We start from the raw sequence: 11,813 nt of genomic DNA on the forward strand, positions 1-11,813 counted from the left end.
TAAAAAGTTTGTTCTGGGGCCGCGAAGGTGCCTCCCACTGTGCAAACTAGCTTAGTCACGCTCAGTTTGGTTGGCGATTGTGTCTTTGGGCGTTCACAACAATCTTCTGAAACCTCCACAGAAATGTCAGGCTACAAGCACGTTTACTTTCCAATCCGCGGTCGGGGAGAAAGAACTCGACTGGCATTCGTAGCGACGAAAGTTGAATTCGAGGACGTTCGAGTGCCCTTTGAAGACTGGCAAAAAGAGAAAGCCTGTAAGTAGATTTGATTTGCACAATAATCACCGACTTTCCCATTCTTCTAGTCATACACTTTTAAATAAATTCTGTGAAACAGTCGACGGAAAATGGTGTGTCTCGGAAAATATCAGCGTGAGTCTCGAAATCTCGGCATTTAAACCGGGTTTAAAATCAGAGTCACGCTTAATTTTATCCTTGGTAAATTTCAATCGAGAACGACCCTCTGGAGTCTGGAGGCCCCGTCTCGAAGTTCACGAATTTTAATAACTTGATCTCGGCAAAAATGGCACCCTATATCAAGCTTTCTATTAAGCCGAGGTAAGTTCAACAAGCAAGAAAAAAAAAGTTGCCGAGTTTTTGCCGTAGGCAGCGGTAAAATGAGAACAAATTTTTCCAAGCAAATTATTCCAATCCAGTTACTAAATGACTCAGTAGCTGACTAATAGATCGAACCTTTTTCGAGGGTACACAGGCTATAGCTACATGTGGTTTCATTGTTTCGCTGTGTAACGCATTTTTCCGGAATTTTTTACTACTTTGGACTATTGCAACACGCGTATGCAACGAAAACCGAATGTTTGCAGGAGCCGGCTCCTGATGTTTGCAAAAGTGAAAGTTTCGTGTGTGCATATAATTTGTCACCGCTCGTTGTTTTCAGCGTGAATTGCAATATTTAATCCCACGGATTACTATTAATGCAACTCAAACAACACACAAAACAAGTATGAACTGATGAAGGATAGCAGACACAAAATCTAGCCAGAGCAATTCGAGAAATGTAATAAATCGCGTGAACAAGTCCTAAGTAAAAACATCATGTCACGAATGCAAATTAAACCTTATGTTCACTCTGCTGAATCTAATGACAATCTTCCCAAACACACGATGTTATAAGAATGCTTTAACCTAAAATTGAAAATTTCCTTTGACTAGAGACTAATAAATTATAAATATAAAGACAAGCAACGACTAGAGGTTTCTCTTTTCTCCCTGTCCAAAGAAAATTTCATTGACGCAACAAACTGTCATGTTTATTTCTCGGACGCCACAGGGGACAGGTCACGCTACAATTTGTTACGTAATCAAATGATTTCGAGCGCAATTTGGACTAACCAAGTTTGCAGTTTTGTTAAAATTTTCGAGGGCTGATTTATCTCAAATAACACAAGAAAAATCGTGTGGTTTCATACTTGCTAATAATATACATGCAAAAATGTGTGTCGCTTTTTCTCTTTTACGTGTCACCGTATATCACTGTTCCCTGTTCCTGCCTACAAATGACAACCTCGACCAAGAATGGTCAAAATTTTGACAGGTGAATGGTGGAATGTTTGTAAAGAAAATTTTAATCCCTCTTTTTTGGTTTTTTGTTGTTTCAGCTGGCAGACCGCCTTTTGATGAATTACCCTACATTGTGACTCCCGAAGGAAAAATCCTGGGACAATCTGGTGCAATTTGCAAGTATATCTGCAAGAAAGGAGGTGATGTATCAACGAGGGTTGTTCATCAGTACACTAACTAAAGTCAATCCAAAAAAAAGTTCCTCGGGTGATTAAGGAATGGATCTCGGAAAATTTATAGGGGTTTGGTCTGGTTCAAAGAGGATTTTACGCCTTTTATCTTAAAACTTTGTAGGCTTGACCCTTTTTTACGAAAGGATATCAGTTTCATTTTTAATGATGGATTTTCTAAGCATTTCACGTGACTTATCAAGCCCATATTTTGCCATCTATTTTTGATTCAATTTTACACCACTTTTTAAAGAATTAATTAAATTTAATTTCTTTTTTGACAATAATTTAATACAAGGTTTTTATAACTGATCAGGGCTTTTGGAAATTAACTGTTTTCAGGAGACTGGCTCCTGTAGTTTTCTGTAAACTGTAATGTTTTCATTTTAGAGAGAAACTAAGGAACTAAGTAAGAAAAATATATTTTAAAATTTCCCGATTAAGTTAACATGTTTATTCAAAAAGTGCAATGTCAACACCAGAAATGGCTCCTTTCATCCGGGCACAGTCATGATAATTATAACTAATTATATTATTATTAAACTGATAAAAGGAGTGGGAAACTGAATAAATAGGAGGCCAAAAGAGAAAGAGAGAAAACTAGGAGGCCAAAAGCGAGATGTATGTGAGGAGCCACTTCGTAATTCATACTAGTCTGGGAGGATGAACAGTAAAACAGCCCAAGGGTAGTTGACATCCTCCTTAAAAGATGAAAAATTATATGAGTGGTTTTGCAAGCAGGCAAGAGAAAGAGAATCCTAATGTTTTGATTGGCAACCCGAGTGGGTACCCAGGGCAGACTGATTGCCTGCTTTTTTTTCCCTCACCCCCCACCCCCCCCCCCCCAAAAAAAAACCTGATCAATTTCCAGCCACTGAGAACAACTCATTTAATAATGATTGTGTCTCAAATAAATTTTTACATCACAACAGACCACATACCACATGGTGCGCCACTGTGTCTTGAACACAATAATTTGACACAGAATCTGTGTAGTCTAATGCAGCTACTGGCTATTTGGCGCAGAATGTGTGGACATTGTTACCGTGTTTGTAATCAGCAAAGCGGCAAATTTGAAATATGCCAGTGGCCTATGAAAAGCTAAAAATAAGAGAAGAAATGAATTTGTACTGTTGGTTATTAGGTTTGTGCCCAAGTGACCCTTTTGATGAAGCATTAGCCGATTCGTTGAGCGATGGCGCTCTTGATTTACGTGAGCGTCTGATCAGGATATACTATGAGGAAGACGCAGCAAGAAAGGTAATGCGTGTGTCAACTAATTATTAATTTCCAAGGAATGTGCATATGTCAAGCATTTCTCAAGTTGTAAGCTCCCTTGACGAGGGGCATTTCTTAGTGACAATCTTATTCCCAGGGCCCTCTTCTTCTCCCCGTCCCTGGGGGACGAGTAGAAGAGGAGCCTTGTAATGAGGTTGTGCTGATGAAAACTAAATCAAAAATAAAAGACAGCTTTGAATGAACTACGATGGCCCAAGAACAAAAGTCTGTATAATGAGAACTAACTACTTCAACCGCCTTGTGCACAAGGAATTAGGCCGCATAGATGGAACGAGACTCGAGTTGACCTTGTTTTGATACAACCCTTCCTCCTCTCTTATGTAAATCACGTTGATCTCATACTAACTAGTATTTTGCAAGCACTTCGATAGGACTTTTTTTGACGAAGGAGGTGTGTATCAAAACAAGGTGAACTGCAACCACAGATCACATTCACGCACTCAAAGGCGTGACTCATCCCAAGAGAGATTACTTCACGTTCTGCGAAGGACGTGAACTCAAGACAACAACTTTCGTTTTCTTTTACTGAAGTTGACCGAACTTCGACACAGTTTTTTTTTAGAATTCAACTCCAGAGAAAAGTACGAACATTTGACGAATTGAACGAGATGGAATAAGCGAGATAAAGTTTGAAGCAGCGCGAATTCACTTTTTTCGTGAGGCTTTCGTAGCCGTCAAAGTCGTTGTTGCTTACAAGCTCCCTGGAATGTCTGTCCACATGTGATACTTAAGAAAGAAGAAAAACAACAACTTACAGTTATACAAGTAGATTAGAACACTCGTAGAGGAGTTAGTCTCGCATTCTGAAGAAGAAAATCGCTCCTGCTAGCTTCTGCTGCTGTATGAAATCCTTCAATAACAAACAACTTCAAAAAAGCAAGCAAGCACGTGCAACACACTCTTTGGTACATTTCGCTGCCGTCACTAGACAACGACCTGGCGGGGTGGGGGGAGGGGGTACTCCTGGGAATACTTGATGGGGGTGTGCCGCCCGTTTCTCCATATCCTGACCCTATTTCAGACCAAAAATTCTTCACACCCGTTTTCAGACCTGGCCTTAAAGAAATTGTGTCGTCATTACTTGGGTTAGAACGCCAACAAAAAAGATTCGCTCTCTGTCGTATTCATTTGGAATTCATAGTGAAACGATAAATACGTTCATACATTCCCACAGTTTTCTCGAAAACCATGCCCTATTCCAGACCAAAATGGGCAAAGTATGACCGCAAATACCCGTTTTCAGACTAAAACAGCGCAAAAACCAAACCCTTTGGGGCGGCACATACCTATCATGGCTTCAGCATGAGGAAGTACCCCCGTGACGACGACAACTTGATATGGCCTAAATTCACCTTTTATCGAGAACATAACCGACAAAGGACGGCGAATTTCCCTTTCTCTTTTAGAACCTGGGTATTTTTCGTACGGCCGATTTAACTCTAGGAGAGTTCGCCTACATTTGACAAAGTGAGCAAGTTAGGATAGTAATCGCCCTGAAGCAGAACGCGAAGTTACGTGTTTTAAGTGACGTTTTGACTACCGTCGCCGTGGTGGCAACTTAAACTTGTTCCGATTTTAATTGCAGCACGTTTGTCTCATTCACAATTCCTCCCCACATATTCCAGGATTCTGTTACGTGAAGAATTGAACTATAATTTGTTCTGATTTTAGGAGAAGATGCAGAAGGAATTTTTCGAAACCACACTTCCTGCCCGACTAAAGAAATATGAAGGTTTTCTCGAAAGCAGGGATGGAGGCAAGGCCTACTTTTTTGGCGAGAAGGTATGTAGGATGAGAAAAATACACAAGGGTATGAGGAGGGGTTTATCTCTGAATCGTGGCCGAGTAGTTTAACTTTAGCAAGGATAGATTCTTCGCTTATTTATCTAGTGAAAAATAAAAAAGCTGAGAATGTGTTCAGTTACTGACCGTTCTGGGAGTTTTCTAAGTCCATCCTACCCCACCGAAAATTTTCTCTGAATATTACAGAAATACAGTACTTTTAATATGTTGATACTATGAGCCGCCATTTTATAATTAGACTGCGTGCAAACGGACGCAACAACTCCTAACAACTGCCAACAATGTTGGGACCTGCAGTGCATCGTGGGAAGGATACAACCTATAAGTCTTTGTAAACCATGCGTAATGAGCGCGCGTGGCCGCAACAATGTTGGAAGAGCTGTGCAAACGGATCCAACATTGTTGCGCTACGCTTCGGCGATCACGGAACAAAAGAAATGTTGGGAGTTGTTGACTGAAAATTGACCGGTTTCAAACTTTGCGCAACAACACGCAACAACATCCAACAACATGCAACAGGGTGTGCAAACTGACGCAACAAGTAACATCCAACAATGCCTTGCGTCCGTTTGCACGGGGCTTTATGTATTAGGCTTCTGTACATAAGGCTTTCATTTCTTCACTAAAATGCTCCATTTTTTCCACACTAAAAATGCTCGGTCTCCCTCGAAAAAGTCACTAAAATGCACGATACAATACTCATCATGCAGAGGGGCTTTTTTTAAATTAATTTTAGGGCTGACAAAAATGTACAAATGGTATAACAATAAACGCTTAATAACTGGTCCCTTGTTTCTCGAGAATCTCAATGTTTCACGGGTTTTCTCCCTGGGACGGAGCTGCATCCCCATGTAAAATATTTCTTGAGTCACGGCTCCCCTGCTTCCCCGGGTATCCCACAAACACTTGGACACTGATTATTTAATGCGCCTCTTGACCAACACGTTGGCCAGAAGTTTACGTCAATCCCATGCCTCCACAACATAACTTTCAGTATTATTTTACTTCCTTTATTCTGTTTCCTTTCTGCAGCTGAACTATGCCGACATCTCCATCTTTGACTTCTTGAATAACATTCTTTTGGGAGGTAAAACAGATGTCCCCAAGGAACTGGACAAGTTCCCGCTGTTGGCAGGGCACTATACCCGTGTGTTAAACGTGCCCGAAATAAAAGCGTGGATAGAGAAACGCCCACAAACGACTGGTTAAAGAGTGGTGTACTTAGAACGCGTTTGACGTGCACGCGAATGAAGCTTTAATTTTCTTTGTGTTTTCGTAGTACTTTATGTCGCTCATATTATTCTAAAAATCTTAAGGTACGATAAAAGGGGCAACAAAAACGAACAGCGATGATGCGCGTTTTACCACCCACGTTCCAACCTGTCTGGCAACAAATAAAGGTTTTTGCGGGTTGCGAAAAGTTGTTGCAGAAACTAGAGAAGTTCTAATTTTTACAGAAAAATTTGCACATGTTGCGCGTTTTACTTTGGCCCAAGGCAAACTTGGTTTGTAGCCAGTGACTTATCTCCCCGTGCATGGCGTGACTCCCGCGTAATTTTATCCAATCAGAAGTCAATATTCACGCAATTTGTAACAACCTGATTTGTTGCAAGACAGGTTTGAATATGTTGAACGTTTTAATTGTTATCCGTTTTGCCGTAGCTTTAGCCTGCGAAAGGCTGCAAGCAGTGTGTGTTTACAGCCCCCGTTTTTTTCTCTCGGAGGATTTTGGTCTCACTTAGGGTGTTAAGAACGGAAAGCTAATGTTCTGGGTCATAAAGGTATCCATCCCTTCGGGTTGAGTGTGGAGAAGTAAATATCCATACGAAAAGGAAAATGCCGTCATACTTTGTTGAAGTTTAGTCTCCTTTAGGATCAAATAAAAACTGAGCTGCGATAAGATTGGTCTCCGTTTATAGAAGTTTAATTGTAATTTCCCGACGAGCATACCCGTCACTTTTATAGTATGGGAGTCACCCCCCGTCACCAACAACATTTAATGATTCTCCAATTCAATTTTATGTCTATGTAAAGCTTTGAATAAATAATCAATACTTATTTCATATAATAATTCTTAAATAAAATAAATTCCGTGTATTTTTGTTATTATGATAAATGCATGAACGAATCTCTCTTAATAAATCTCCTCTTGAATAGTTTCCATTCGTGTAAGCTAATGATTTCGAAAGCTTTCCATCTGACCTCGTTTCGTTAATTAGAAAACTGCTACTGTACCGAACAAATAATGTACGTAATTGAAATTGAATTCAAAGTAAGTATTCCATATCGTTTGCAACTGTGGTCTTTTATCACTACATATAATTTTTTTTCTCAATAGCTCTCTGTTTGATTATTACACCCTAGGATTTCATCCAAATACTCAAAGATGGAAACAGTAATTTTCACTTAAACGGCAAAACTTTAAGATTACATACGCAGACTCAAAAATAAAAAGCACTCAAGTTTAGCTCTAAACTGTAAATATTGTGCCAAAAGATAATAAAATAAAGTAAACTGTAAAAATATCAGTAGAAACTTCATTAAAAACAAACCAACAAACTTTCAAACAAACGATTCGGTGGTTTTGTTGAGCCACTTAACTCTGTGATAAAACATATTATTTAAGACTAGCTTTAAAAAAACCAAAAGCAATCTACCAATAGACCTTTTAGCTTGTATGTTTTGCTTTCCCAACTTCAGACCACGTCATGTTCTCCAGGGAATTGGCCTTTGTCTCTTCCTAAATTATGCATACATATGCACGTGCACGCATGGCCTTATGGGCCACCTGGCGCGACGAAACTTAAATATGATGATGATGATGATGATTGACGTGCACGCACATGCATAGAACGACAATTGAAAGAACAGTTCTCTGAGGTACCATAACGTAGTCCGAAAATGGAAAACAAAAAACATACAAGGTAAAAAGGTCTATTGGTCATGAACGAAATGAACTTAAATAAATCAACGTAGCGTTTTGAATAAAATACATATTCATGTAAATTCTAATCTAGTTACAATAATTTTTCAACACTGCTCAACTTTTTTGAGGAATAATTATGACGATGAAACTGAAGTTCCAGGATTTGATTGCCTGTTGGGTGTGGTCGCCCCTGCGTTAGTAGGAGCGATGAATAGACTCTAATGCCTGGAACAAAATTTTCATCACGGTGTAGTAATATACCAAAGTATATGTTGCTACAATACTCAAATAATTCAAAAATAAACAGGTACTGTTTTCGGGCTAATCTGAGTACTATACTGTGGTTAAAGAACACGCTACAGTGTATTTTCTCACTTGGGGTCCTTCTACTAGATCCCCGCTTGCTTACTTGGACCTCGACGTTCCACTAACATACTGCAAAAATGCCGGTTGCGAGCTTAAGCAAATACGACCACGACGGCAGCAAAAACGTCACTTAAACAGAGAATCCTTGTTGCTTTAAACGAAGTTGTTATTTTCCTGGTCTAAAATTATGGTATTTTTGCCATTTTCGTTGCCATCGCCGTTGCTTAAGCTTCATAGAGTGTCCAGACGAGAATATTGGTTAGTATGGTTAGCAGCCCGGACTCATATGAAGAGGGCCTAAGAAGACAACCACTGAAGTGATAAGAATGATAATCATCCCTTAATTGGTTATTAAATGTTACTTTTGAGCAGTAATGCGCCTGAAGAACTGCAAGGTGTCCTGAATTTCTGGCACGAATTCAGAGAATAAAAGCTCCAGCAGAGTGTAAAATAAGATCCTGTGGAGACATAAAACAGTTTCATCATAATCATGGAGTTAATTCTAACGGGAGTGGGAGAATTCTTTAAGTTGTGATGCACGCGAAAGTCACAGGGGGCAGGGAAGGGGGAGGGCGGGGCAGAACCCCTCCACCACTTCGTCCTATCTCCTTATTCGCATCATGCAGGCGAATCTTTGTTTACATTTTTTAGGCCTTATTGCCATACCCTCATCGTGTCCCGACCAATCTATTTAAATTAACATCCCTGGATATTGAAAGAGCATAGCGATATTAGTACACTCTGAAAAATGTGAGCCCGATGAGCCTAGTAGTTTCGGAGATATCCTCTATCAAAAACTTGAATTTTTGCAAGGAATGTATGTCTATCGGCGATTTAAGTCTTTACCAGCCAGTATTTTCGCAGTTTTCGGTGGCTGCAATCTCTGTAGATTGTTATCTCTCCCATTCTTCCTCTGATCTCAATCAAAGATGGCGACTGCAGAAAATACTCCCCCCCCCCCCCCCCCCCCCACACACACACACACACACACATCGTGTCAACCGAAAAGTCTGCACTACAGGCTTAAGGCTAATTTAACTCCAAGGGTCATTATATCGAGGCGCCGAGGGAGGGAGAGGGGGGGGGGGGGTGGAGTGTGGCGAGGGGATGGAGAAAAATGAGCGTCGGTGAGCATGCTCACAGGCTATTCTTTATACCTACTTGTTTAATTGTGGATATTGAAGCGAGTCAATAACGTTCACGGCAGTCTGGTGGTAAATTCTTGGACCAATCACCAGCCTGAAAAAACCTACAAAAGAACAAATAGAGTACAGATAAAGAGAAACTTCATAATCCAAAGAGCATTTGATGGCATAATGTGTAACATAGATAACTGTTATATTATTCATTCAAAATGTTTCTAAGTTCTTAACAAGTTAACCTCCTGGAAGATTTTTTCCAAAACTTTGGCCCATTCCTCGGCACCGTTTCAAGATACAAAAACATGTTTTTCTTCCTGCAGATACTCCTCAAAAAGCAGATAAGATCTATCGAGCAAGATGTTTTGCGTATTCTTGCATTTCTTCTAATTCGTCTTCGGATAGCCGTGAACGCCATTTCTTACTTCACTCATTGCCCAAGCAGTCTCGTTTTCAAGCGAATATACCATCGATCAACCTCGTTTCCAAGCAAATATACCATCGAATCGATGGTATACTGCTGGCAAGTTCCACTGCACCACGGTACCTTACTCCTTTAAACCAGGTTTAAATCTTAAGTCTTGAGAAGGTGTCCCCACGTTTCGTCTACTCAATACTGGATAGCTTTTCGTGCAGACATGAAAAGCTAGCCCGTACAGAATGAACGGAAATAGCTCAAAACTGGAACGAATCGTTCACACATTGAACATCACACCGGAGCGGTTGGCCGAGAGAGCTTGGTGAACTAAATCCCAGTCCTTTCTCCTGAATACTTAATTCCGTCTCAGTGGGTTCCAGTCCTCGCCTCTAATTATTCACTCCCTTTACCGTCCGAACACCTGTCCATAGACTTGTTACAAGTCGACCTCTCATAAGTTCTTAAAAGTGAGCGAAGCGAGCTTCAATGCATGAGGTCGCGCAGCGACCGAGCGAGCGACGAAGTCTCGAGGTCGACTTTTTTCGCTTGAATGGATTTGAATCATATTATAAATTCACACGGGATAAAAATGATGCAAAGGGGGTCACATAGGGAAAATATCGGCGAGCGAAGCGAGACGAGCGGTGGCCTGGGAAGATGTCTCAAGGCTACGCTACTCTTTCCCCTCTCCAGACTACTTCCCGGCTCGCTTCGCTCGCCGATTTGTTTTTTTCGCCCACGCCAATTTTTTTCTCCTTTTCCCCCAACGCAGAGCCTGGTCCCAGGCTAACACCAAACCGTCCGTATGGGTACCAATCAACCTCGTTCCCAGGGTTCTCTCCTACCCGCCCTGGAACGAGGTTGGGTATCAATCACAGGAACTTCGACTAGATTTGACTGTTAAGTACTTTTTCGTTAATTTACATGTACACGTACCTGGGAATGCATCCATAAGAGCCTGTACAGCTACTTTTCTTGTTTGTGATTTTTCAATTTCCGATCTGGGTTTCTTGGTCTCTTCACGAAGTTTTCCGTTGGGCCATATTGCCTCGTTCAGCTTATCGAGATAAAGTGCCCAGGCGACATCACTTGTTATATCATCTATTCCACTCTGGACACACCTAGTGAACAAAAATAAACAAAAGGAAACGAGAACATTAAGCACTAGGCTCGTCGGCGAAATCCTCTGACTTGTCCGGGATCGAATAGTCTGCTATGCGCCGTCTCTTGTGTTGTCACGCAACGCTTCTCGCATCGTCACGTTTGCAATTTTAACACGCGAGATTTTGAGGTGGGGAGCAAGTTTTCTTTATGCTGTGGTTGCAAATTCGGCCTGTGATTTCTCTCCGTTTTCCTCTCCTTATCCCGTACTCAAAGTTGAAAAAGGCGATCGCCGTCAGAGTTTGCTTGCACGCCTCTATGTACTAAACAGTTGGCTATACGGTTGCTGTTTAGCTAATTAAAACTATTTTAATGTTTATTTGTGTGACGTTGGGTTGCAGAGGTCGTCATAGTGGCTTAAGGTGGCTGAACACAGTTTTGCGGGCAGTCAGCGGTAACTCACGTGACGGCTCGTGTTTGAAATTAGACAAATAAACATGGCGGCAAAAAAAGCAATGGTACACAGAAGACAATTTCTCAAAGTCTACCCATTAAAATTTTGTGATGTTTGGCAGAATTTTGACTTTTATCATATTTTAAATAATGAGAACTTTAAAATGAAAGTTGAACAGAAGAATTTTGTGATACATTTAATAATTACAATACAATTATATTACAGATTATCTTAACACCCGTCTGTTAAAATTTGGTCAAATAAGTTTCAAATGGTAATGATTAATTATAGTAAGCTGTGCGCAAGTTTATAGCAAAATCTTATGAGCGAATGTTATGTAAACTGAGCAAAAGTGAAATTTTAAGGTTGTATTTAATCGTTCATGTTGCCATGGAAACAACGAAAACGTCACATTTTACCTGTCAATCAAAATCTTTCATCAGTATATTTTTCACTTGCCAAGTTTCAGCTTGTGAGCTGCAACCTTTCTCTTGCCATGATTTGACAAATGACATATACTCACAAACTGCCAAAACTGTGCTCAGCCATCTCAAG

At 40.5% G+C, this 11,813-nt stretch overlaps 2 protein-coding genes across 2 annotated transcripts in view; one reads left to right on the forward strand and one right to left on the reverse strand.

The window, feature by feature from the left end:
• The first annotated feature begins 38 nt into the window (after positions 1-38).
• On the forward strand, positions 39-8,090 carry LOC140945612 (hematopoietic prostaglandin D synthase-like). The gene is made up of 5 exons (XM_073394626.1): positions 39-256; positions 1,621-1,722; positions 2,897-3,012; positions 4,723-4,833; positions 5,887-8,090. The coding sequence occupies exons 1-5, from the start codon at positions 124-126 to the stop codon at positions 6,061-6,063; spliced, it is 639 nt and encodes a 212-aa protein (XP_073250727.1). The 5' UTR covers positions 39-123; the 3' UTR covers positions 6,064-8,090.
• A 149-nt stretch (positions 8,091-8,239) lies between these two features.
• The window catches only part of LOC140945611 (uncharacterized), a 16,334-nt gene continuing 12,760 nt past the window's right edge, over positions 8,240-11,813 (reverse strand). The window contains exons 9-11 of the mRNA XM_073394624.1: positions 10,640-10,824; positions 9,308-9,395; positions 8,240-8,604 (exon numbers count right to left, since the gene is read on the reverse strand). Coding sequence (XP_073250725.1) covers positions 8,505-8,604; positions 9,308-9,395; positions 10,640-10,824 — 373 coding nt within the window. The 3' untranslated portion in view covers positions 8,240-8,504. The remainder of the gene's footprint in view (positions 8,605-9,307; positions 9,396-10,639; positions 10,825-11,813) is intronic.

The sequence above is a fragment of the Porites lutea genome, chromosome 8, assembly GCF_958299795.1.
Source record: "Porites lutea chromosome 8, jaPorLute2.1, whole genome shotgun sequence".
Classification (NCBI taxonomy): domain Eukaryota; kingdom Metazoa; phylum Cnidaria; class Anthozoa; order Scleractinia; family Poritidae; genus Porites; species Porites lutea.